This window comes from Ochotona princeps, chromosome 17 (assembly GCF_030435755.1).
Source record: "Ochotona princeps isolate mOchPri1 chromosome 17, mOchPri1.hap1, whole genome shotgun sequence".
Lineage (NCBI taxonomy): Eukaryota > Metazoa > Chordata > Mammalia > Lagomorpha > Ochotonidae > Ochotona > Ochotona princeps.
Genome location: NC_080848.1, coordinates 28148480 through 28175238, shown reverse-complemented (window position 1 = coordinate 28175238; position 26759 = coordinate 28148480). Strand labels below are relative to the sequence as shown.

The following is a 26759-nucleotide window of genomic DNA, read 5'->3' as shown; positions in this document are numbered from 1 at the left end:
AGATCCTCTGTACACATCATTCAGCTTTGACTACCATCAACATGTAAGGAACTACAAATAGCTTGACTTGGTTAACACAAAAAAATGAGAACTGTTGGCGATTAGAGAAGACACAAGAATTTCTAAAATGAATAGTAACTAAGTATAAAATCAATGAAATAATTAAGCAGGCAAATTGTACAACTGAAGAATTAGAAATCTAGAAAAAAAATTACCCAGAATGCACAGACTCATGGAAATGGAAAGCCTGAAAGGCTGGGGCGATGGATGGCATGGCACTCTAATCTTCCACCGGTGGAGTCAGCATCCCATGTGGGTGTTGTTTTGTGTCCTACTTGCTCCACTCCTGATTCAGCTCTCTGGTTATGACCTAGGAAGTAGTGGAGGATGACCCAAGTCCTTGGGACTTTGCACCCACACAGGAGACCCAGAAACTCCTGATTCAGCTTCAGCTATGTTCTGTTCGTTACAGCCATCCACAAAGCGAATCAGCAAATGGACAGATGATCTTCCTCTCTCTCTCTCTCTCCTTCTCCCTGCATATCTGACTTTCCAATTTAAAAATCTTTATTTAAAAAATGTAAAAAGAAAAGAAATCTGCTGCAATGGGAGCTGCAGAGCCCCTCTGCTGGACTATCACTCCTGTTGGTGAGCATGAGAACTAGGACTGAAGGCAGACCAGGCTGGGCAGGGCTACAAAACCTGTTAGCTTGCATGTGAGCTGTGTTTGGACGAGAGCCGGGCTGAGCTAAGAGATCATATACACTGGTGCATGCCTGAGCATGAGTAAATGCAGCCTGGTTAGGTTTGTTGCAGCATTCAGCTGGCAAGTGCTAGGACTGGGGGCAAGTTCAGTCAGATCAGATTGTAGAACAACCTAGAAAGTGCAAGGTCTGGGACTGGGAGTGTGCCCATAGGGAAACTGTGGGTATCTCTCTGAAGGGCTGCACCTCCCACTGGTGAGCATGAGAACCAGGGTTCGGGGCAGGTCTGGCTAGTCAGGCAATGGCACCTGCTGAGTGTGGGCTGGATATTGGTGTGGGTTGGATATTGGTATTGGCTGGATTGAGCTAGGTTCTATAATGTTTGTTGATGTATACAAGAGCTGAATGGGATGTGGGATAGACTGGATCAGTCTGTTGCACATACTAGCATGCCCAGAAACCAGGGCTAGGGGTGGGCCAAGTGGAGGTTATTGGTGATCGCTCCAACCAGGCTGCAGTTCCCACTGGTGTATGTGAGGGCCAAGTGTGCAGTGGGCAGGGTTAGGGTGGGCCACAACATCCATTGGTTTGCATATGAGATGAGGCTGGGGACAGAACTAATTAGGTGATTGCAATTACCAGTGTGCACGTAGGCTGATTTGGATGATGGGTTGAGCCATACCTCGCATTGCCTGGTACACACAAGAGTCAGTTCTGGGGTTACCTCTAGTGAGGTTTCATTGGGTCCCTTCAATTCCCAAAATGAATCACTGGATTCAGAACCCCAACCACGGTAAAAATCTAACCGTGGAATTAATGTGTCAGAACTGGGTCTCCACAGTTGCTGAGACCTGTGCAGCGGACAGCATGCCCAGATACTCATGGAGAACATGACAATCAGTTCGCTGAGGGCTTCAGAGGATGTCTAACACCACAGAGGGCAGAACAAATTGGGCAACTCTCCCAAACAAGTATCTGGGCAAACTGAGACTCTAAGGTGGACTATGTCAGCCAATTGATCTCGACAGAATTTCTTAACCTTGGAGCAACCAAATAAACAGCATTTCCGAACTATCAAAACCACTTGAGAAGTACCTTCAGAACATGCTGCACATTGGGGTTTTAATTTTATTTTTCCAATTTTCTTGATGTACTCCTATACTTGGGATTTATCCTTTCTTTATTTTTTTTTGTCCTTTCTTTAAAATTTGATTTCTTCTTTCTCCTTCCTCTCTCTCCTTTTTTTTTTTTTTTTTTTTTTTTGTCTTGTTTTGTTTTTGTTTGTTTGAATGACAGAGCTATCATCAATTGGCTTACTCCTTAAATGTTGACAATGACCAGAGCTGGGCTAGATCAAGCCAGGAGGAATCAGGGACTCAATCCAAGTCTCCAGCACGGGTGGCAGATACTACACTACCTGAGCCATCACTGCCTGCCTCCCAGGGTTTGCACTGGGAGGATATTATAATGGGAGCAGCGCCAGAATTTAAACCCAGGTGTACTAACAATGGGGTGCAGGTGGTCCAAGCAGCGTCTCAAATGCTATGCCAAATGCCCATTCCGGGGATTTGTTTTTATCGGGTATGATAAATAAGCAGACACGAAGGTGCCTGTTCTGAAGGAAGAGGATTTTATACTCGCAAAGCCCTGGGAACTGGTGGTACACTACATAAGACTCCTCAGAGAGGATCTGGGGTTTGTCTGGAGGCAGGAGGAACATGACAAACTGGTAAGAGTGCTACAATGGCTTCCATGGAAGGAACTGGCGAGGCAGGTAAATGGACTCAGGGTTGCCGATCAGAGTAACTTCAGCAGGCTCTGGCCTGTCAGGCTATCCAGAGCTGTCTGGTACCTGGCCCTGGGACGATGTGGGTCCAGGGTCAAGGCCTATGGGTAAGAACTCCAGGAGGGAGCTGGCGATGTGGGCTTAGGGCTGGCTGGTGTACTGTCTCCAGGAGCACCCCACCCTAGGAATGGCACTGCCATCCCCCATCCCCAGTACAGAGGCCCTGATGCAGGAGCACCAAGGACACAAAAAATTAGAAATACAGTTACTTATAAGTATACAAACAAAAGCACAAAAGCAGGCTTAACTATAACTGTATGTTGTTTAATACAGTAACACTGCACAACAGAAGTATGTTTGGAGTATGTGTCTGTCCTAATCTGAATAGTCATCAACTACAGTCATGCCTATGATTTTGCTATTCTTGTTGTTCCTTTCCTACTGGCATCACCCTCCTGTCCGGGGAAGACCTCTGTTGCTTATGTCCTGGTGACAGTCAAGACCCAGTTTCCCACTCGGAAAACCTGTGACGTCAGATATTCTACCGTTTTTCCTATACCAGGCAATAGATGTACAGCAAGATGGTCTTAGCTTGGCAAAACAGACTCTCTCATTTGGAGCCTGACATCTGAGTAAGGGACACAGCAACACAAGGGTAGTTGGAGGGCGGTGCTGATGGCAGTGGCAGCTGTCCAGACGGTGAGGTGGGAAGCCCTGTCCAGAGGGTTCATGCGGTGTGGCCCCCAGCTGCCTCCATCCTGCATCTTACACGTGCTGGTGGGAGCTGTGGCCCAGACTAGCATGACTCACCTAACCTCAGCATCCGCCAGCACCTTCACCTCTAATCCAGCTTCTTGCTAATTCACATGTTAAGAAGCAGCAGGCAATGGCTCAAGTACTGGTTTCTGTTCCCAAGCCTGAGACCTAGGTGAAGTTCCTAATTCTTGGCTTCACCCTGCCCTGGGGACTGTTCTGGGCATTTGGGGATTAAGCCAGTGCATGGAAGATCTCTCCCTCTATCACTCTGCCTTTCAAATAAATACAGTTTAAAGGCAGAAATACCACAAAGGCAAAAAGACAACCTATTGAATGGTAGAAAATACTTACAAATCATACATGTGGTATGGGATTGGGCTATCTAAAACATAGAGAAATCTTACAACTCAGTATGACCCAGTTCCCACTGCTCAGAATATATCCAAAGGCAATGAGATCTGCATATGAGAAAGAGATCTGTAATTTTATAACAGCAAAGACATGAAAACAACACAGATGTCTGTCAATACAGGAGTGGATAAAGAAACTGCTGTACAACTACTCCATGGAATATTACTTAGCCACAAAAAGGAATGGAATTCTACCGTTTGCAACCATTATGCTCAGTGAAATAAGTCAATCACAAAAGGACAAATACATGTTCTCTCTTATATAAGGCAACCTTCATGTGAAATATAAGATCAAAAGCCCTTTCAATACTGTTTTGTGCTGCATCTCATCGGTTTTTTGTTATTTTAATTTCTTCAAAATAGTTTCTTTTTTAAAAAAAGATTTATTTATTTTTATTACAAAGTCAGATATACAGAGAGGAGAGACAGAGAGGAAAATCTTCCGTCCAATGATTCACTCCCCAAGTGAGCGCAACGGCTGGTCCTGTGCCGATCCAAAGCCAGGAACCTGGAACCTCTTCTAGGTCTCCCACACAGGTGCAGTGTCCCAATGCATTGGGCCGTCCGCGACTGCTTTCCCAGGCCACAAGCAGGGAGCTGGATGGGAAATGGAGCCGCTGGGATTAGAACTGGCACCCATATGGGATCCTGGCACGCTCAAGGCGAGGACTTTAGCTGCTAGGCCACGCCGCCAGGCCCAAAAATAGTTTCTTTTCCCTTGTTAGATTCTTCACTGACTTATAGATCATACAGTGGCATCATCTTCTCCAAGAAGGTTTTTTCTTTTCTTTTCATTTCTTCAGTGACACATTGGTCATTCAGTACCATGCTATTTAACTTCATGGTATTACATGTTTTTTAACTTTTTTCCAGTGTTGCTGATTTTGTTTTATGACTTTTCATTTAAGGGAACATATAGTAACTGTGAATAGGGACTATCATATCCAGATAAGAAGATACAATGCAGTATGGATCTCTACCTCCAAAGCAAAGATGGACTCCCAATGAAACTGTTAAATATATCTTGACAATAGGATGCTGAACTCTTTGCCATTGTCCATACCCGCAATGTCAGGATACACTTAAATAGCAGAATGGTGGGCTTATGACTGCTTATGAAGGACTATACGATTTTAACAATACAGGGAAAATCAGCGTGTGTGTGTTTGTGTGTGTGTATATGTGGGGGGGGGGGACTTGGAGAGGGGACAAGGGAAATACCACAGCATATGAAATTATATCACAAAATGTAAAAAAATGTATAAGAAGTACCTGAAATGACGTTTGCACACAGAAAATATACATATGGACAACAAGCACATGAAAGGCTGCTCCATGTCATCAAAGTCAGACAATACCAAGTGGCAGTAAGAATGTGGAGAAACTGGGACCCTCCCACACTGCTAAGGGGTGTGACATGCTGCACCTGCTCCAGACATCACGCTGGCAGTGTCTCAAAAGGCTAAACCCAGAGTCAGGACATGACTCAACAACTCCTCTCCTGGGTGCTCAAGAAAATAAAAACTCAGGCGAGACGAAGACACACTTCTGTGCAAAACCCTGCACGTTTGTGGTGGCCCTGTTCATAGGAAGAAACAAGAAACAACCCGAGTGTCCATCATCCGAGGAAAGAATCAACAAAATGTAGTATAATCAGATGACAGAGTACTATTTGGCAACAACAACAAAAAAGTACTGTTGTAAGTTTCAACACGGATGAAGCTTGAAAACACCATGCTAAGTCGAGGGCGCCAGACAGAAAGGCCACATACTCAAGGTTTCATCCACACAGAACGTCCAAAATAGACAAATCTGTGGTGACAGAGCACAGATGAGAGGCTGCCAGTGCCCAGGGCAATGAGGAGTGACTGTCGTGGGTAAGGCAAGTGACTGTCGTGGGTAAGTGACTGTCATTGGGGAATAAAGAAAATGTTCTAAATTTATAATGATGATGACTATACAATTCTGCAAATATATCAAAACCCACAGAACCATACACTTTAAAAGGGTGGATTTTGTGCTATGTGAATAAAACAGCTGCTTTAAAGAGGCCACACTATGGATCTGTTGTCCAGTACACACCGATTTGTGCTGGTAGCAAAGGCAGGGAAACCACTGCAGGAGTGCAGTAGCCGCTGCTGAGGCAACACCAGCAGTTTCTAATTTTTGTACTGTCCTATATTTTGCTGGAAGTTTTGTAGCTTTCAATAGCGCTACGCTAGAAGTAAAAACAGAAAGGTCTTTTTATATTTTATAATAACAGCTAAACTGGGAAATAAACTTACCAATTGCTTTTTTTTAAAAAAAAAAAAAAAAAGGAAATGAGCTAAAAACAAAACAACATAGATGTAAGTGGAGCTTAAATAAACCTTTGCTCTCAGTAAGATGAATGTGTTCCCAGCGGAGGGAAAGTCTGGTAGTAAAAATAGTTTAAAGCGTTACATTATTTTAAAAAGCATTTTGTTTCCTTTTCTGTAGATGGCCAAACATTATTTTTAAAACATATGGTAAATCTGTTGGATAGTAGAAAGAAACGACATGTTGCTTCCATTTTCCTGTTTCTCCCACTTCATCTTTTTATCATAAATCACGTTCCACTGTGGGAGGATATTAAATTTAAAGCAAACCAATTTAACTTGTGCCCCTCGGTATTGCTGCCTCTTACAACAGCACTATGACTGCTACTATGGTCTGACTAGCTAATTTTCAAAAAGACTTTTTAAGCAGGTGCAGTCTTCTCAGTGTGAAGCAAACTGGGAGTTTGTTTTCTTGAGCAAATAGCTTCTTCTATAGGTCAAGAAATCTAACAAAAGAAAAAAAAAAAAGTTATGTAGGGCTGGGTGTTTGGGCAGCCAGGAATTTGCCTCTTGGGATACCCAAACCAGTTACTCAGGTGTAATTCCTAAAAAAATTTTTTAATTTGGAGAATGAGATAAAAATAGCTCACATATACATTTCTGAGCACATATTTTGTTGTTGTTGTTTTAAAGATTTACTAATTGATTTGAAACACAAAATTGCAAAGAGACAGAAGGAGACAAAGAGGTATCTTCCACCTGCTGGTCTGCTCCTACAACAGCCACAGTGGCTAGAGTTGAACAGGTCAGAAGCCAGGAGCCAGGAGCCTCTTCCAGGTCTCCCACGTGGGAGCAGGTGTCCAAGGACTTGTGCCACCCTTCCCAGTTTTCACAAACACATTACCATGGACTAGAGTGGAGCAGTCAGGACTTGGACTTGCACCCATATCGGATGCTGCTGCTGCAGCTGGTGGCTTGACCTGTTTGAGCTTATTTAAGACATCAATTCCAGGACCAAACTGTTCTGACATACTTTTTTTCTTTTAAATATTTATTTATTTATTTATTTTGAAAATCAGTGTTACAGAGACGGAGAAAGAAAGAAAGATCTTCCATTGCACTGATGCCAATAACCAGTGCTTGGACAGGGTAAAGCCAGGAGCCAGGAACCTTTTAAGGGCGAAGTACGTGGGCTATCTTGAACTGCTTTTCCTAGCCATTAACAAGGCAGCTGGACCAGAAATGGAGCAGGAAGTAGACAAACCAATGCCCATAAGGAGTGTCACTGTGGCAGGAGGTGGCTTTATCAGGTGAGGGCCAATGTTGGGCCCATGATATATTTAAATATCCATCTTTTGTCAACTTCAAGTGATAGACAGTGGATGACTGAATCCCTGTTTGAAGTCAGAATCTGGGCTTGGCACAACAGCCCAGTGGCTAAATTCTTCCTGTGTATCCGCCGGGATCCCACATGGATGCTGGTTCGTATCTTGAATGCTCCACTTCCCACTCAGCATCCTGTTTGTGGCCATGGAAAACAGTAGAGAACGACCTAAAGCTTTGGGACTCTGCACCTGCATAGGAGACCAGGAAGAAACTCCTGGCTCCTGGCTTTGGATTGGCTCAGTTCTGGCCTCTGGGGCCACTTGGGGAGTGAAATCAGTGGACAGAATATCTTTCTCTCTGTATTTCCTTCTCTCTGTTTATCTAGCTTTCCAATAAAAATAAATATTGTAAAAGATAGAACATCCACATTACATAGTATATATTTTATATATTCATATAGAAAATATAAATATGCTAAATCACTAAAGAGAATTTTTAATAAAAATATTGTGGCCTGAAATGTGAGACAAATAATTCAAACTACTGTGAACGTTCAGAAAATGAACCCATGAGGTATTGGCTGTGCCAAACTCAGGTGAAAGGGAAAGAAAGCAAAATCTGCATGTGAAGGAAGGACAACATGGAAAAGAAATCTAGCAAATTAGGAGCGGGAAACAGCAGATTCTAAGGGAAGCAGGTTCACTACAAAAGAAAAGTACAGTTTTCTTCCTGGTGGTAGATTACTTAAAAAAATATATAAAACTGAAAATCAAAGAAATGCAGGATTGTCACTGATTCTGCTGAGCTGATCTGACCACAGAGCAGCGTGCATCTTCAGCTCACTTCCAGTTTCACAGGGAGGTGGCTACCAGTGTGGAACACTGATAACAGCAGTGCTGTGGTGCACGGATCAAGCTGCCACCTGCACTGCCAGCACTGCATGCTGGAGCACAGTTTTGTTCTCCGCTGTTCTGCTTCTGATCCAGCTCCCTGCTGATGCACCTGGGAAAGCAACGGAGGATGGTCCAAGTACTTAGGCTGCTGCCTTCTGTGTGGGAGATCCGGATGGAGCTCCCAGCTCCTGATCTTTCAAATCAATGTTAAAAAATCAATCTTTGGGCCTGGCGCGATAGCGTAGTGATTGAAGTCCTCGCCTTGCACGAGCCAAGATCCCATATGGAATCTGGTTCTAATCCCGGCAGCTCCACTTCCCATCCAGCGCCCTGCGTGTGGCCTGGGAAAGCAGTTGAGGACGGGCCAAAGCCTTGGGACCCTGCACCCATGTGTAGGAGACCCAGAAGAGCTCCTGGCTGCTGGCTTCAGATTGGCTCAGCTCCAGCCACTACAGGCGCTTGGGGAGTGAATTATTGGATGGAAGATCTTCCTCTCTGTCTCTCCTCTTCTCTGTATATCCGCCTTTCTAATAAAAATAAATAAATCTTTAAAAAAAAAAAACACATCTTCTTAAAAATTTAAAAAAACTGACTACAATATAAATAATTACTGTCACAGCAATGCAAATGATTCCTGTCCTTGGAAATACAAATAGAAATCTAGCAGAGATTTGTTTTCCATCTGGTGAAGACAGAACTCCAAATATTATATCTCATGCCTTGCAGGAATTTGCATCTATTAGCAAGTTTATTTCAGCATGTCTCTGACTACATAAATTCTGTTCCTTAAAACTGTCTCTGAATCAGTCTTAACACCTTACATGTTCTCTCATTAATGAGTTAGGGGTAAAAAAAAATGACACCTCGTTCTTTACATTTGCAAAGGAGTCATGATCTTACCTTTTTGAAAATCATACTTCAGCAAGAGGTTATATAATAAGATCACGAGGAACTGAATAAATGGGAAGACGAGTCGCAAGAAGCAACAATAGGGGAACAAAGCAGTGCTGACCACACATCTCTTCCGGGAGGATGAAATGCTGGTGGACATTCACTGTCCTCATCTCCAAGGCTGTCCATGTGCCAACGTAGCTGTGGTGTCACCCATTGTCATTTCTGAAGCTGTACATTTCCAAAGAGGTAGCAACTCTCCTGTCAAAGAAATGGGGAAATCAGAATTACACAGAAGCTGGGGAGGACAGTCTGGCAAGCAGGAATCACCTACCCTACAGATGCTACAAAAATGTCAAGCAAAAGGAGGTCTGAGAGGTGCCTAACTTAATCATCTGTTCAACAAGTACTGGTTGGCTATTTACTATATGCTAAGAACTGGGCATAGTAATTTTAAAAAGTTGTCCTGCTGATATTTAATACACGGGAGGAAACCTAGACAAAGCTTATCTGTACTGCTGATGACATACTCCAGCTTAAATACACGGACACTGACAAGCAAACAAAAGCAGCGTCAGACTTGGACAAGGGGCTGCCACCAGAATGAATCTCCCTTTACATGTGAGTGTGTGTTTTCTTCATGGGTGTGGACCCACGATGCACTGCCAACAGCAGTGTGGTGGCTAAAACTCCATGAAATCTGGTCTTGGAGGTAAAGGAACTAAAAGAACATGTCTGAGGGACTCCAGAGTGGACAGAAAGCAGAAACTCCCACTGCCTTCCCTATCTCTCTCTCTGTTTTTTTTTTTTTTTTTAAGATTTCATTTTTATTGGAAAGTCAGATATACAGAGGTGGAGAGAGGGAGAGTTTCCATCCATTGATTCACTCCCCAAGTGGCTACAACAGCCAGAATTGCACCGATCTGAAGCCAGCAGCCAGGAGCTTCCTCCAGGTCTCCCACGTGGGTGCAGGGTCCCAAGGCATTGTGCCATCCTCGACTGTTTTCCCAGGCCACAAGCAGGGAGCTGGATGGGAAGCAGGAGCTGCCGGGATTAGAACCGGCGCCCATATGGGATCCCGGCGTGTTCAAAGCAAGGGCTTTAGCTGCTAGGCTACCATGCCAGGCCCCCTTTCCTACCGCTTGTCTGAGGCTGCACACAAGCAACTCACAGGAAACCCCTTCTGTATAGCTCTAGGGCACAGGCCTGTGGGAGAAAGCCAGGCAGAGGCTGACTCCCACATCAGAAGTCACATCTGTGCAGCGTTGTTGTTGAGGTGAAAAGCAGCAGAGAACAGGCCTTCAGAGGTGACATGGCACCCGTCCAGGGTGAATCCTGAGGAACACAGAGGGAGGACAGACCAGAAACAGCAGAGTGCAGACTTTGAAGACTGCCTTGACCTTGGGACCCATGGTGAGCAGGGAGGAGACAAACCTTGAAACCTCAATATACTCAGGATGACTGGCTGCTGAGGGCAAAAACAAAATGCAATGCTCTGTGGGTGTTTAACAAACAGTATTCAGAATGTTCAGAATACAAACTGGTGTTATTTAACAGTGGCAGGAAAAAAAAAAGAGGGTAAAATCAAAAAGGTAAAATGAATCTATACAAGCGCTAAGACAAAACAGATGACAGAATCTTCCAAGACTTTGAAACAATCATATAGAGTCCTTACCATTGGGGATGCCCATAGGCATACGGGGTCTGGATTCAAGCCTGACCTTCACCCCTAAATCCCACTTTCTGGTCAGGGACACCCTGGGAGGTTGCAGATGAAGGCAGCAGCTAATGGTTTGGACTTCGAGCTCTTGATTTTGGTCTCATTTAGCCATGACTAGCATGCAAAGAGCAAGTCTTCAACTTGATCAGTGGCAAAAGGGGTCCCAGGAGTAAATGTACATCACACTGTGCAAGAATCTACCTTCTGTTATCACAACGCCCAAAGCAAGTCATGTGGATGTATAAAATAGCCTGGGCCAACAATGCCAAGGGGTATGCATACAGGTGGGTGTGGATGGTCTGGGTGGTGGGGAGGGTGGGAGGCACCCCTACAACCACCTCTCACACTCAACCCTCTCCAATCTCACTCTTTCTCTTGCATTCCACTTCAGTGACAAGCTCAAGACTTTATCTCAGGAACTATTGAACAACAGTCTCCCAGTTGAGCTTATACTGCTATTATCTGTTAACAGCTAGATTTTCTACAAAGACTCTGGTCTCATAACTCTATAACTGAGAAGCCAATGGCTTTCCTTGGGTCATGAGAAAAAAAATACTAAAATAAACTTGTAAAAAATTTTTCATTTTCTGGCCCCTACTTGTCTCATCTCTTGCTATTCCTTTGTTGCCACTCACTCCTCTGAAGACAAAAAAAAAATGCAGCCTGTAAGGGGCCATGACATTTCACTACCGTGGTTTCTATATATACGTTGTTTTGAACTGGAATGCTGTGTTAGTTCTTCTGTTCAGGCAAATTTCAATGTACTTTTCTGGATCCATCTTACATAGCACAAATTTAATGAAGTGTTTCTTGTCTAACAAAGTTAAACACTCCTACTTCTTGCTTCCACTGCATCTCATACAACCTTCAATTACAGTATTACTGCAATGCACTATAATTATTTGCTGCAGACCTAACTACTCACTTCACTGTGGATGGCTACTAAGTCTTTTTTTATGTCTCTCTCCAACATTCTGTACAGTCCTTGGATGACATTCAATGCCAATCAAACTCCAAACCCCCAAATCATGCAAAATTAATTTCACCAAAAGCTTTTAGAGTTCCAATATGCACTCTCAATGTGCTATGAATATACCAACATGAGAATATGGACTTCACATCAGGTATACCAAAGCTACAAAATGTATTGAGTCTCCTACATTTTTGGTTAGATTTATTCCCAGATATTTCATACGTTTCTCTGTTATTTTGAATGGAGACCCATTTGAAGAAAACTACAAACTACTTAAAAAAGAAATTGAACAAGACCTCAAAAGATGGAGTAACATCCCATGCTCCTGGATAGATAAAATCAATATCATTAAAATGTCTATACTGCCAAAAGCAATATATACATTCAACGCAATCCCAATCAAATTGCCCAAAACATTTTTCATGTAACTGGAAACAATGATCCAAAGGTTCATCTGGAAACACAAAAAACCACGGATAGCTAGAACCATCCTGAAGAATAGGAAATTAGCAGGGGGAATCACAGTTCAGGACCTCTGGACATACTATACGGCAGTGGTTATCAAAACTGCCTGGTACTGGCACAAAGATAGAGAGGAAGATCAATGGAGCAGAATAGAAACACCAGAAGGGAACCCACACAGATACAGCCAAATAATCTTCGACAAAAAGACAAACACAATCCAGGCAAATGGGAAGGTCTGTTCAATAAATGCTGTTGGGACAACTGGTTAATAGCCTGCAGAAACAAAAAGACCCACATCTCTCACCATACACTAAGATCAAATCTAAATGGATAGGGCCTGGCGGCGTGGCCTAGCGGCTAAAGTCCTCGCCTTGAACGCCCCGGGATCCAATATGGGCACCGGTTCTAATCCCGGCACCTCCACTTCCCATCCAGCTCCCTGCCTGTGGCCTGGGAAAGCAGCTGAGGACGGCCCAATGCATTGGGACCCTGCACCCACATGGGAGACCCGGAGGAGGCTCCTGGTTCCCGGCTTCGGATCGGCACAGCACCGGCCCGTTGCGGCTCACTTGGGGAGTGAAACATAGGATGGAAGATCTTCCTCTCTGTCTCTCCTCCTCTCTGTATATCCGGCTTTCCAATAATAATAAATCTTCCAAAAAAAGTTTAAAAAAAATCTAAATGGATAACAGATCTAAACCCACATCCCAAAACCTTTAAACTTTTGGAAGAAAATGTTGGAAATACTCTGCAAGATCTAGGGGTAGGTCCCGACTTCCTAAAAAGGACACCAAAGGCAATAGAAATCAGGACCAAAATAAACAAATGGGACCTCATCAAACTAAGAAGCTTCTGTACAGCAAGGGAAATAATCAACAAAGTAAAAAAGCAACCCACAGAATGGGAGAAGATCTTCGCGCACTACGTAGGTAATAGAGGGCTAATCTCCAGAATATACAAAGAACTACAAAACAACCAAAATGTCAAAACAAACAAGCCACTCAAGAAATGGGCACGGGAAATGGGCAGACACTTCACAAAGGAACAAACCCAAATGGCAAATAAACATATGAAAAAATGCTCAAGTTCCCTGGCAATAAGGGAAATCCAAATTAAAACATCAATGAGGTACCACCTAACGCCAGTAAGACTGGCCCACATGAATAAAAGCACCAACAACACTTGTTGGCGAGGTTGCTGGGAAAAGGGAACCCTACTCCACTGCTGGTGGGGCTGCAGGCTGGTACAGCCTCTATGGAAATCAGTATGGAGAACATTTAAACAACCCAAAATCAACATACCGTATGATCCAGCAATAGCACTCCTAGGAATATATCCAGAACAATTGTTTTATGAGAAACCAACATGCACTCCTATGCTCATAGCAGCACAATCAGTAATTGCAAAAACATGGAAGCAACCAAAATGCCCATCAACAGAGGATTGGATAAGAAAGCTATGGTTCATCTACTCCATGGAATACTACTCAGCTATTAAAAAAACCAAAATGCAGTTCTTTGTGGCCAAATGGGCCAAACTGGAAACCATAATGCTAAGGGAAATGAGCCAATCCCAAAAGGTTAAATACCACATGTTTGCCTTAATTTAAGATGATATGATGTTATGTATAACATGTTATGTTATGTATGTTATATGTTGTGTATAAACTAAAATTGAAATGTCAATGAGGTGGTCACAGAAGGTGGTTAAGAACTCGCATTTACTTTTAACATATTGGTTACTCATTACTATGTCAATTAATTCTATAATGATGTAAATTTTTGCTGATGGTATGTTGGAGCTTTCAATTGACTGGGATGATACTCTGCTGGCTCTGTCTTCAGACCAGAGAGGGTATACCTAAGAAGCCGTTGAACTTGACTGGACAATAAGATGCTGGACTCTATGTTTGGTATATGCTTGCAATGGGGGAATCTCAACTGAACTTGAACTGTGGTTATGCAACAAGGTGGGGGAATCCACCATGGTGGGAGGGTTTGGGGAGGGGTGGGGAGAATCCAAGTACCTATGAAACTGTGTCACATAATACAATGTAATTAATGAATTAAAAATAATAAATAAAAAATGTATTGAGTCTTTTTTCCCATTTCCTGAACATTCACATATTTTAAAGTTTGAAACAGAAATACTGGGCCAGATACAATGGCTCAACTTGTCAAACTCCTCCTCTTGTAAGCACCACAATCCTTCATGGGTGCCATTTCACATCCCAGCTGCTCCATTCCCCACCCAGCTCCCTGCTTGTGGCCTGACAAAGCGGCTGAGGACGGCCCAAAGCCTTGGGACCCTGCACCAACCTGGGAGACCTGGAAGAGCTCCAGGCTCCTGGCTTCGGATCAGCTCAGCTCTGGCTGTTGTAGCCACTTGGGGAGTAACCCAGTGGACGGATTTCTATTTCTCCTTCTCTGTGTGTATCTGCCTTTCGAAAAAAATAAATATCTTTAAAACAAAGAAAAACAAATAGCTACACCATGGTTAGAATAGCAGAGAGTGAGAAAGTTTCCTTAGAAAATTCACTACAGTTCACAGCCTGGCTCTCAGTCTTACTATGAAAAAATAAATCGTCACGAGGTTCAGGTTGTCAGTCAGGCTCAGCCAAGTAAAACAAACAAACAAACAACCCCTCCAAAAAGAGAAGCGAAAAAGCAGCAGCAGCAGCCGGCGTCTTTACCAGAGAAAAGCTAACCTAACAGTGGTTTTACATTAACGACACATCCACCTTTCTGAGGGTAAGGTTCAAAGTGGGTAACTGAGTGGACGCTCTGGAGAAAATCAGGTGTTACCAATTCCATAGCGCGGCAGTCTCAAAAAACTAAACACAGCAGCGAACTAGGTCGGACAAGAGCATTCGTTTTAGGGTTTCCAGTCAGGGGACACGTGTGGCGTTCGCCCACCTTACAACGCGCACGCTGGGCTCGAGCTCCTGCTTCGCACCACGCAGGGGAATACGCTGCCGATGTAATACGGCAGGATTGGGTTGGGTTTTGTTATTTTCCCCTTAAACTTTCTCTTCAGAGCCCTGTAACGGTTTTAGACAAGTAGAATTCCCCCAAGGTCAGAAAGCCCCACCACCATCACCACCGCACACAGGAGGGGCGCTTCCCTTCCAGCTGGTGCTGGGTGCACTCCGCCCTCAGGTTCTCGGCGGGCCCGTCCCCAAGGCGTCCTCCCGGGGAAGAGAACAAAACCACGCGCCTCCGGCTCGTGCGCCCGCCGCCCGCCGCCCGCCGCCCGCCGCCCGCCGCTCAGGAACCAGGAAGACCCGGCGCGCCCGCCCCGCCCCGCGCTCCCGCGGACGCGCCAGCTCCAGCCAACGGGTCTCCTAGTTTCTCGGCGCTCCCGGCCACACGGCCCGGGGCCGGGACGACCGCGACTCAAGTCCCCGCCTCCGGGGCGGGGCTCTCGAAGCGTCCACGGCTCCCCCTCAGAGTGGGCAGGGTCTTGGCGCCGTGGGGCGACTGACAGGCTCACACACACACGTACCACAGCAACTCCGCGTCCAGCGCCTCCAGGCGCAGCCCCTCCGCCCTCCGTGGCCAACAGCTTCCCGCGGCCGCGCGGCCGGGCCTGTGCGTGGCGCGGCGCGGGGGGTGGGCAGAGGCGGGCTCGCGGACGGCCGGGGGAGCGCGCGCGCCGCCGTCAGGCCGCCCCGCAGCTGCTGGCCGCGGAGTTGGAAGCTGATGGCTTTGGCCGAGCGGCTGAAGGCGGCGAGTGCCGCTGCTGCAGCTGTCGCCACCGAGGCCTCGATCCGCTCCTGGTCACGAAAGGTCAGGCCGCGTGGGGGAAAGCGCGCGGCGGAGGCCGCTGGGGCCGGGGGGCTCGGGCGTGGGTGGAGAGCTGTGTCCTCCGGGGTTCCGGGAAACGCTATTACTTTATTTCCTCCCTTCCTTGGCTGTGTACGGAGCAGTGGGAGAGGAGTCTGGGTTTTTATATGTAGAAGGGACACTGAAACTGCCGCGTGCGGCGTCCGCTCGGGGGGGTTTGAGGACCTCGACGGCGCCCGTGGCGCGGCGGCCTTGGTAGGCACGAAAAGCCGGACGCCAGCGATGTTCCAACCTGGCCCGGCCGTGGGCGGGACCCGAAAGTGCAGCAGCCTCCTTGCCGATGGCGGAGGCGTCCACGCACGGATTGTGTCACTGGCTATCCTGGGTATAGAGTCACCTGGCGATTGCATGCCGACTCCCCAAGGTTTCCAATTTTTAAAGATATTTGGCTCATATTCTTGATGGCGCCATTGATTGGAAGCCTACCTAGCTTTGGGGACACTTTCAGAGTGGAACGGGATTCGTAGTTCACCCAAGTGATATGTTAGGATGATACTGAACATGGCATTAGAAGGTCATTTTAAAAAACTACTTGTAAAAGAAATAAGACTTAACTCTTGTGAAGATTCTGTGGTGCAGAATCTACAACACTGGGCAACGTCTCGGCCTGCACAGTGTTCATATCCTGAGTGCCTGCTTGACCCCCAGCTGCATGGCGTTCTGTCACCACCGAACCGGTGGCCTCGGAAGTTCCCTGAGAGCTCATTTCTATAGGGCAGCCAAGCCTTGGCATGAAGGCCGCAGGGAAGAATCTGGTAGACCAGTCACCCGAAAATTCATCTGCTGTGATCATCGGCCTGTCCTGTAGTGACTGAAACAAGCCGAGTGAGCCTGTATTCAGCTGTTTACTTGGAATGCTTTCTACTCTTTTAGGAGCCAGAACCTTGAAGCAGAAAGAGATCTGGATCAGAGAAAAAGCGTTCCCCGGCCATGCAAGCTGGTTACAACCACCTGCACAGTCCTGTAGGCACTGCAGGCTCGGAGGAAGCCCCGGGCTCCCACTGTGTCCACACAGGACGGACCGGGGATGGTTCCTGTCTTCATTCTGGAGATGTGCACATCCAGATGAACTCCACACCCAAAGAATCTGTCGGAAATCAAAGCTCCAGGACTGTGAGAACAGCTGGTGCCCATAGCTGTAGCCAAGGCTGTGTCCACAGTCGCTTCCGGAGTCACTCGCACAGCGAGGCAAGGCCGCCAGAGGATCATGCGGCCGAGGCGGGAGAACAGGGAAGCGGTTCCTTCTCCGAATTCCGCGCTCTCTTCAAGTGGTTGCAAAAAAGTCTTCCATACATTTTGATTCTGGGTATTAAGCTTGTTATGCAGCATATAACAGGTAGGGCATAGTGAAATACCGACTTTTTAAATGTCCCATTTCAGTTCATTTTGTTTGTGGATAATCTACCTTCACCTGTACATTTCAGTTACACATTTTCTGTTATTTTTTTAATATTGTGTTTCTTTTTAATCCATGTCACTGTTAGCTTATACAGCCTTTTTTTTTTCTTTCAATTAACTGAACCTTGTTTTCTAACAGGAATTTCTCTTGGAATTGGGCTGCTAACAACTTTTATGTATGCAAACAAAAGCATTGTAAATCAGGTTTTTCTAAGAGTAAGTATAATAACTAAAAATAACTTTATATAGCGTTACAGAGAAATAATGTTGATACAAATAAGAAATAACTTGTGAGAAATAGTATATGCCTCAATCTATGCTATATTACATTTTGCTAATACACTCATTCATTACCTGTTCTGAGTTGTTTCACCTCTTTTTTTTTTTGTCTGTTTAGTTACTGACAAACGAAAAGATTAAAGGAGGTAGAACAAACCGATTGATCTGGTTTGGCAAGTGCCTTCATGTTTTATGACTTAATCTGAACATACTGTCATCATTAAAAACTCTTCCTTGTTGCACTGTAAGGCTTAAACAAAGTGTATCATTAAACAAAGTTACTTAGCTATTTATTAAAGAAAATTAAACTCAAAGGGTTTTTCCATAAGAGTCCCAGTCACATGAATCATTGAAAAACTGGGAGACTTTATAGATTTTTTTCACATAAGTTACTTTTGAAGGAGTATTTCTACCTAAAGGATCATTCAGACATTGTGACCTGAATATCCACAGAACCCATGAAACAAAAATTCAAACTAATCATCTAAAACTACTTTAGTTTACTGTCCCTTATCTGAAATCCTAGGAACCAGAAGTGTCACACCTTTTGGCTTTTTTCCTATCTGCATATATGTAATAAAATAGCTTCGGAATGGGACCCAAGTCTAAACCTGAAGCTTATTTACTGTGTATCTTTTACATGTGGCATGACAGTACTAGCATGCCTGCATTCTGTATGGGACCCACCATACATGACAAGATACGCATCTCCACTGAGGTCATTTCAGTGCTCAGAATTAAGTGTCAAGATTTTTACATTATGATGTTCAACCTGTGAAACTTTTAATTAAACTAGTAATTAAAACATCAAATTAAAAGATTAAAAGCAACCTTACTAAATGCCTACTGAATAAAAAGAAAATTTAAACATTATAAGCATAGGTTAACATATCTGCATTTTTGAAATTGTTCTGTGGGCAGAGCAACAGAGGAGGCTAATGGCACAGTGTGCTATCATTCAGGTAGTGTTTCTCATACAGTGAACAAACCAGTATTTTTTAAAAATTTGTTTTTAATACATTTCCATCTTATTCACCAAAGTTAAAATAATGTGACTATATTGGGCTCGGCGGCGTGGCCTGGTGGCTAAGGTCCTCGCCTTGATCCCATATGGCTGCTGGTTCTGGTCCCGGCAGCTCCACTTCCTCTCTATCTCTCCTCCTCTCAGTATATCTGACTTTGTAATAAAAATAAAATAAATCTTAAAAAAAAAATAAGTAAATCTTTAAAAAAAAAAATAATGTGACTATAGTGATGATATACATTTACAGAAACTAAGTATTTTTACTGAGAATCTGGAAGATACTCCAAATTAAAGAATCAGTCATTAAAGTAAAAAATATGACATTTAAAATTCTGATATTATCCAGAGTAACATGTAAAAACTCTGTATTTTTCAGGAAAGATCCTCAAAGATTCAGTGTGCCTGGCTACTGGTATTCTTAGGAGGATCATCTGTTCTTTTATATTACACCTTTCAATCTCAGACACTCTATTACAGGTAATTGCATTTTATGTAGTTACATAGTCCATAGTACTTTGTATTCCTCTTACTTGCACCCATGTACTGTACTGTGGCTCAGCTTTTACTGTGTACTATCATGACTGAGCTTTAAGTAAGTCATTCAGATTTGTATCCCCTGTGCTTCGGCACATAACAGGTGCTTAATATTTGATTCCTGATTTTTTAAATGAACATCATGAAGTACCCTTTGGTCATCTCCCTTTGTATTTGTTTTAGAAGGAGAAGCCTAAGACAGTAATTGGTTTGTGTTCATGTCATATTGGAGTGTTCTCAATGTTTAACTTTGAGTAGAGAATTAGAAGTCCTGGTTTCAATAGAGTTGGAGATTTGGAAAAATCTGGAGGTGGAGTCAGTGCATTCAGGATTGGACTGGGCAAGGGTAGGTGAAGCAGGAATGGCCTTTGGGCTTTTAGTCTTGGTAACTGGCTGGATGATGGTGCCATTTTTACTGAGCTCAGAAAGATGAGGGAAACATCTATCTTTATGGGAAAATCCATTTTATTTTAAACTTGAGTTTGAAAAGCCAAGAATTGTTAAGTGGTTCAAGATATGTCATGAGCTAATTAAAAGTAAAATTTCTGGTTTTAACAGCATATGGCTGATACTTAAAAACCATAGAACTGGACAGAATCCATTAGGTAAAGAAAGTGCAGCTGAGGAGAAGGACCGCACAGGACAGCAGCATAGCCAGTCAGAGCAGCAGCAGCAAGGAGCCTGAGAAACCATCAGTGACAGGCCCCAAAGTGCTGGTAGAATTATAAGAAAACGGGGGGGAGGGGGGCGGGGGGCGTGGTGGCCAAGCAGCTAAAGTCCTCACCTTGAATGTGTTGGGATCCCATATGGGCGCTGGTTTTAATCCTGGCGGCCCCACTTCCCATTCAGCTCCCTGCTTGTGGCCTGGGAAAGCAGTCGAAGATGGCCCAAACCCTAGGACCCTGCACCCATGTGGGAGACCTGGAAGAGGCTCCCGGCTCCTGGCTTCAGATCAACGCAGCACCGGCCGTTGTGGTCACTTGGGGAGTGAATCATGGGACAGAAGATCTTCCTCTCTGTCTCTCCTCCTCTCTGTATATCTGACTTTCCAGTAACAATAAATAAATCTTTTTTAAAAAAAAGAAAACGGGAAAAGAGAAGGGACTTGTAGAACAATATAGGGTAACTGGTGATGTTGACAAAACCCTTTCAGTGGAAAGGAGGGGATGCAGTTCTCCTTGCAATCGGTTGAAGGGAGTGGCAGTCACCCAGGATTAGTCTTAGTTTAAAGACTAGAAAGGTATCAACCATGACAAGATAGGAACTTTCTTTAAATTCAAACATTTAGAAAGTTCTTTACAATTAGACTCTTGCCCAAATCCTATATCTGCCTGTCAAACAAAATATTTAAGTAGCAATTTAAAACTGTTTATCAATACGCTACCTTTGTGTGTTACATAGGTAAATTTTGATGTTTTTCTTTTGGTAGCTTAATTTTTTTAAATCCTACTTTGGATAATTTGAGCTTCTGGGAAGTTCTTTGGATTGTTGGAATTACAGACTTCATTCTGAAATTCCTCTTCATGGGCTTCAAGTGCCTTATTTTACTGGTGCCTTCTTTCATCCTGCCATTTAAATCCAAGGTAAGAAACTCACATGCCCTACATGAACGATATTAGCAGACCACACTAGTGATATTTGGTCTTCAATTCTCTTATAATCTTTGTTTGCTGGGTAACCTAATCTAGTTATCTGTTCAGCCTGGCAAACATTTGCTCAAGGGCTTGAACCTAAACATTAACCTGCTTAGATAAAACCAGAATTAAATTTGCTTCAGAATAATTGAAAAATCTATCTCCACATCACGCAGGAAGTTATTTAGATGTGTACTGCTGTTTTCCTCCCAGACATTAACATTTCGTAATCCACTGGATGCAGTTATTCAATTGCTTTACATATTCAATAAAGCATTCCATGTAAATTTGTTAAATTAGCAAAAAAAATATACTAGCTTCACTTTTATGCATAAAGCATTTTCACTTTCATAAGAGATGCTCTGAAAGCTGACCAGGTGTGCCTCCAGTGAGTCATGCCCAGGTTGTCTGTCATCATCATTATCAAGATTTATGTTTCTATTGCAGCATCATATATTCATAATGTTTCTCAGTTGCATATTAAGTGTTTGTGCTATGTATTTAAGTAGCTGGGGTAGCTCTGTTTATTTGTCTTCTGTTTACTTTTTTAGGGTTACTGGTACATGCTTTTAGAAGAATTATGTCAGTGTTACCGAACTTTTGTTCCCATACCAGTTTGGTTTCGTTACTTTGTAAGCTATGGGGAATTTGGTAATGGGACTAGATGGAGCCTTGGGATACTGCTGGCTTTATTCTACCTCATTTTAAAAGTAGGTAACATTATAAATCTTGTCATTGCATAATGATTTATGATTATTGCTGATTTGATACACTACTCTTTTCCTTAGCTATTTTATATTTTTTATTAAATTAAGGCCAGTTTGGTGTCTACTTATAAATGTATCTTATTCTAGTGATGTTATTTTTATTGTGTCAGTATGTAATATCTGCTCTTTCTTCCTCTATGGCTGACTCCCCTCAATCAACTTCAAATGTTAGGAACATGTAAACCAGATAAGGTTGCTGTCTTTGACATAATCAAGTTTATATTTGCCTTGATCAGATTGCAAAAACATGCGGTAAATGTACTGTTTCATGAGTTGCCTCAAATGTACAAATTAAGTAAAATGGTCATTTTAGATATGTGTAGAGTGAAATGATTAATTGTGATATGAATAAGCATTGAGTCAAAAAATTATTTGAAGTTACAGGGTTCAGCTGTCATCTTTGGGTTTAGCCGCTAAGACCTTGAATTATCTATTTCCTCTTTCAGCTTTTGGACTTTTTTGGACATCTGAGAACTTTCAGACAGGTTTTGAGAATATTTTTTACACGACCCGTAAGTACTTTTGTCAGTTAAGGTAAAAATTTGTGGTAAGATTTTCAGTTGAGCAGTTTTATCACTATGGAGTCCATGAAATGATACTCTGAGATTATTTTCTAGGAGTTCGACTTCATTGATCATCAGTTTCTTGGCATCTGCTTGCTGATTACTGCAAGGCTTATATATTCAAATATGGCTCCTTACTCCCTTTAGTAAATTAACGTTTTTAAAGGTTGATAAATCTTTCTAAAAATCTTGGCATCCTTTTTAATCCATAAATGGTAGATTCATGTATCTTTAGTAACCCCTATTCTATGGAAATGCCTAGACTCTAATGTACTGTGCTTATGAAGAAAGCTCACGGTAGCCATGGCAGTTTGTTTATTGGATGGTATTTTCCCATTACTGAGTTATAAGTTCACAGCATGGGACCAAATAATTCAGACTGTATTGTTAACATTATAAACCTTATTATATGATTTATGTTGATGTTCAAGTTGTAAAGATTACCACGGAAGGCTAATTTACTAGTTGGAAACCTCAAGGATTCCTAGTACCAAGAGTCATGTTTAAAAGTTTGTCAGCTTTGCTATGTGCAGTGTATTCCCGACACTGCCGTGAAGGAAAGCTAGTCCTGAGATCATCTGACAATGCTAGATGTAATTATGAGATCTTTATTATCACCAGCCTCTTAAAAAATCGTATGTGCTGAGTTGATTTTGCTAGCCCTAGACATTAATACAAATAGAGATTAGGACTTCAGATATGGTCAGATAAGTCATACTTTACCTATGCTTGACTGCTCTTGGATGTTCCGAGATTTTTTTTTTTTTTTTAAAGATTTATTCATTTTATTACAGCCAGATATACACAGAGGAGGAGAGACAGAGAGGAAGATCTTCCGTCCGATGATTCACTCCCCAAGTGAGCCGCAACGGGCCGGTGCGCGCCGATCCGATGCCGGGAACCTGGAACCTCTTCCGGGTCTCCCACGCGGGTGCAGTGTCCCAAAGCATTGGGCCGTCCTCGACTGCTTTCCCAGGCCACAAGCAGGGAGCTGGATGGGAAGTGGAGCTGCCGGGATTAGAACCGGCGCCCATATGGGATCCCGGGGCTTTCAAGGCGAGGACTTTAGCCGCTAGACCACGCCGTTGGGCCCCCGAGATTTCTTTAGGTATACTTCCTGGATCATTATACAGAAACCTGATCTTTTTCTAAATTTTATTCAGTTTGAAGGCAAAGAGAGATCACAAATCTTCCATCTACCAGTTCACTACCCAGAAACCTTCAACAGTCAGCAGTGGGCCAAGCCAAAGGCAGGAGGTCAGGGGAGGTGACAGTTCTGGGTCACATTACATATAAATGCAGATTTGATAAAATTGCATTTCAAAAGCTCTAGGTTTTTTGTGCTGAATTTAATGTACTGTTCTGATTTGAAATCTAGTGTAAATCTATCAAGATCCTATTAGGGGGCCTGGTGCTGTAGCCTAGTGTCTGAAGTCCTTGCCTTACATGTGCCAGGAACCCATACGGGTGTCAGTTTGTATCCTGGCTGTTCCACTTCCCATCCAGCTCCCTGCTTATGGCCTGGGAAAGCAGAGGACGACCCAGTGCCTTGGGACCCTGCAACCACGTGAGTGACCCAGAAGCAGCTCCTGGCTTTGGATCAGCTCAGCTATATTTCTCTTTGTGTCTCCTTCTGTCTGTATATCTGATTTTCCAATTAGAAGACAAGTAAATCTTTAAAAAAATCCTACTAGGTATTACTTGATGCAGTCAAGAAGTCTTTGGCCTTTGTGGTTCAGCTTTGAAATAAACCCTTAGGGAGAGTTTGTAAAAAAGCTAACTTCATGGTTATTTGAGAAGTTCATCATGGCCTGTGTATTCCAGGAATAGTAAAGAAACTCCGAGATGAATAGAACCTTTTTATCTTCACAGAGTTATGGAGTGGCTGCCAGCAAGAGACAGTGCGCAGATGTGGATGATATTTGTTCAATTTGTCAAGCTGAATTTCAGAAGCCAATTCTTCTCATCTGTCAGGTAATTTTTAAAAGCAAATTAAATATACCATTTCTCTGGCAGTTGAAAAAGTTATATTTGCTGTAAGGCAGAAAAATCTAGTAATTATTTATTACTAGAATGTGTAACACTTTCCTATGCCTTAAGCTAATCACTGGTAACATAACTAAACTGTGAAGCAATTACATTTAAAATAGGTAGGAGCTTATTTTTTAACATTGAGCAAATGGATAGTGTAGTCACAAGAAGTTGGTCCACCACTAACACCACTGTCTTTTTGTGTTATTCTTTCTGGATTTTCTCACTCTAGATTGTAGAATGAAGGGATTAGTGTTCTCATAGCTCCCATCTAGCTCTAAAAAGTAGCTTTGTGTATAATGTAGTGGATTTGAAGTGTTTATCAAGCATAAACTCTATATCTTAATTCCTTTGCAGCATATATTTTGTGAGGAGTGTATTGCTTTATGGTTTAACAGAGAGAAAACCTGCCCGCTGTGCAGAACTGTCATTTCAGATCGTATCAACAAATGGAAGGATGGAGCCACATCAGCACACCTTCAGATATATTAAGGTGTATGAACTGTTAAGGCCACAAAATACTAATTTCATTTGATTACTGACTGTTAATAAAGGTGTTAGAATGGTTTTTCAGGGTTACAAGGAAAATGTTTCCAAGCTGTTTCAGAACAGTGTGGTAAGACTTACATGTGTAGTCCAATTTGACTAAAGAATAAATGAAAGAATTCTGTATTTTAAAAAATATTCCTGTTACTCATTATAATGAATATACTTTTATTCTATCTTAATTATTTGACAGGTGATTGTAGTGTTAACGAGTAAATGTATTTTCTTTCTGATGCTACCAAGACACCAGCTGGAAACTAAAATTAGTGGTCTTACAGGAATTCAGCTATTCTTTTTTTGACATTATTTTTCAGAAGAAAGAATATTTTTCATAATATTTTAAGGTATATATTATCTGAATTTTCTTTAGCATCAACTTTTATAATTCCCGTCTAAACTTTATTAAATTTCAAAAAAACTTGTATTTTTAAATGAAAGTTCTAAATGCTATATTTTGCCTATAAGAATCAGATTTTTTAAAGGATGATATATTTTAATCTTGCATTCACTGAGTTAATAATAAATGATTTAAAATGATTCTATTTGTGGACTTCATTGTTTCCTATCACCAGCTTTAATGTTCTTGGTCTTGTTTCTTGTGTAATTGTATCAACTATCTTGAAATAACTATTAAAAGAATCTGCATGGGTTATAAAGAGCTGGCGTCTCTGATGATTTGGAAGGTGTGATAAAAAGGGCCAATTCCAGACCTGGTGTAGTAATAACCTAGTGGCTGAAGTTTTCGACTTTCATGCACTGGGATCCATATGGGCGCCGGTTCTAATCCCGGCCGCCCCAGTTCCCATCCAACTCCCTACTAGTGGCCTGCAAAAGCAGTAGAGGATGGCCCAAAGCCTGGAGACCCTACACCCACCTGGGAGGTTCCTGAGTCCTGGCTTTTGATTAGCTTAGCTCCAGCTATTGTGGCCACTTGAGGAGTCAGATGAAAAATCTGTCTTTCCTTCTCTATGTGTATCTGCCTTTCCAATAAAAATGAATGTATCTTAGTGCCCGCTGCAGTAGCCTAGTGGCTAGAGTCCTCGCCTTGCATGTGCCAGGATCTCATATGGATGCCGATTCTAATTCTAGTCCTGGTGTCCCTGCTTTCCATCCAGTTCCCTGCTTGCGGCCTGGGAAGGCAGTTGATGGCCCAAAGTCTTAGGTTCCTACAATCACATGGGAGTCCCGGATCAGACTCCAGGCTCCTGGCCACAGACTGGCTCAGCTGTGGCCCTTGTGGCCACTTGGGGTATGAATCAGCAGACAGAAGATCTTCCTCCTCTCCATATATCTGCCTTTCAATAAAAATAAATGTTTAAAAAAATATTTTTTAAAACCAAGGCCAATTTCCTAAAACTTTAGAAAAAAATTTACCTTATAGCTAGTCTTCTCCGGAAAGTTTTAGGGTATTTTGCTTGACTCCTCATTAATTGGAAAGTTAAAGCCTGCACTCAGGTATAGCCATAGCTCAGGATAGCTGTGTTTTGCCTGCTACAGGATATTAGTGTACTATGGCAGAAAAGAGAATAAGGCATTTTTCTCCTTGATATGGAAGAATTTGGAGATTACACAGAATATAAGATTTCTTGTACACAAGGAAAAAGACAGTAGGAATAAGTTATGAAGAGTCAAAGAGCAGATTTGCAATACTGACAAAGGCTAACATTGCACATGGAGGAGAAAGGATTCTGAGCAATGCCTGCACAAGTCTGTTACAAGTTTCTCTGCCTAACCAACTGACAAGAACAGGAGGTCTGACCCTTTCCCCAACACTCAGACTGTGAGAAGTTATTTCTGTTCCTTACGTTACAATACATTTAGCCCTTTTATCTGCTTTGAAGAGTCCTACAAATATTTGAAAATGCACAAGCTAGCATCCATCCGGTTTGGGTTTACAGCAGGAGAGGTGAGAAAGCA

The 26759-nt window shown here is 42.9% G+C and overlaps 1 protein-coding gene and 1 long non-coding RNA gene across 4 annotated transcripts in view; one reads left to right on the top strand and one right to left on the bottom strand.

The window, feature by feature from the left end:
- The window catches only part of LOC131482333 (uncharacterized), a 150320-nt gene extending 134517 nt beyond the window's left edge, over positions 1-15803 (bottom strand). For all 3 annotated transcript variants that reach the window (XR_009246907.1, XR_009246906.1, XR_009246908.1), the window contains exons 1-2: positions 15726-15803; positions 9073-9324 (exon numbers count right to left, since the gene is read on the bottom strand). This is a non-coding gene — a long non-coding RNA (uncharacterized LOC131482333). The remainder of the gene's footprint in view (positions 1-9072; positions 9325-15725) is intronic.
- A 35-nt stretch (positions 15804-15838) lies between these two features.
- Positions 15839-24864, top strand: RNFT1 (ring finger protein, transmembrane 1). The gene is made up of 9 exons (XM_058675618.1): positions 15839-16009; positions 16940-17402; positions 17604-17680; positions 19144-19244; positions 20731-20884; positions 21487-21645; positions 22149-22214; positions 24138-24239; positions 24654-24864. Exons 2-9 carry the CDS (start codon positions 16997-16999, stop codon positions 24786-24788), a joined length of 1200 nt encoding a protein of 399 aa, XP_058531601.1. The 5' UTR covers positions 15839-16009; positions 16940-16996; the 3' UTR covers positions 24789-24864.
- The last annotated feature ends 1895 nt before the right edge of the window (positions 24865-26759 follow it).

Coding starts and splice junctions, on each gene's coding strand:
- RNFT1 (XM_058675618.1), top strand. CDS start 16,997: ATGCAAGCTGGTTACAACCACCTGCACAGTCCTGTAGGCACTGCAGGC. Junction 17,681..19,143: donor TAAATCAGGTTTTTCTAAGA/GTAAGTATAATA, acceptor TGTATTTTTCAG/GAAAGATCCTCAAAGATTCA. Junction 24,240..24,653: donor CAATTCTTCTCATCTGTCAG/GTAATTTTTAAA, acceptor ATTCCTTTGCAG/CATATATTTTGTGAGGAGTG.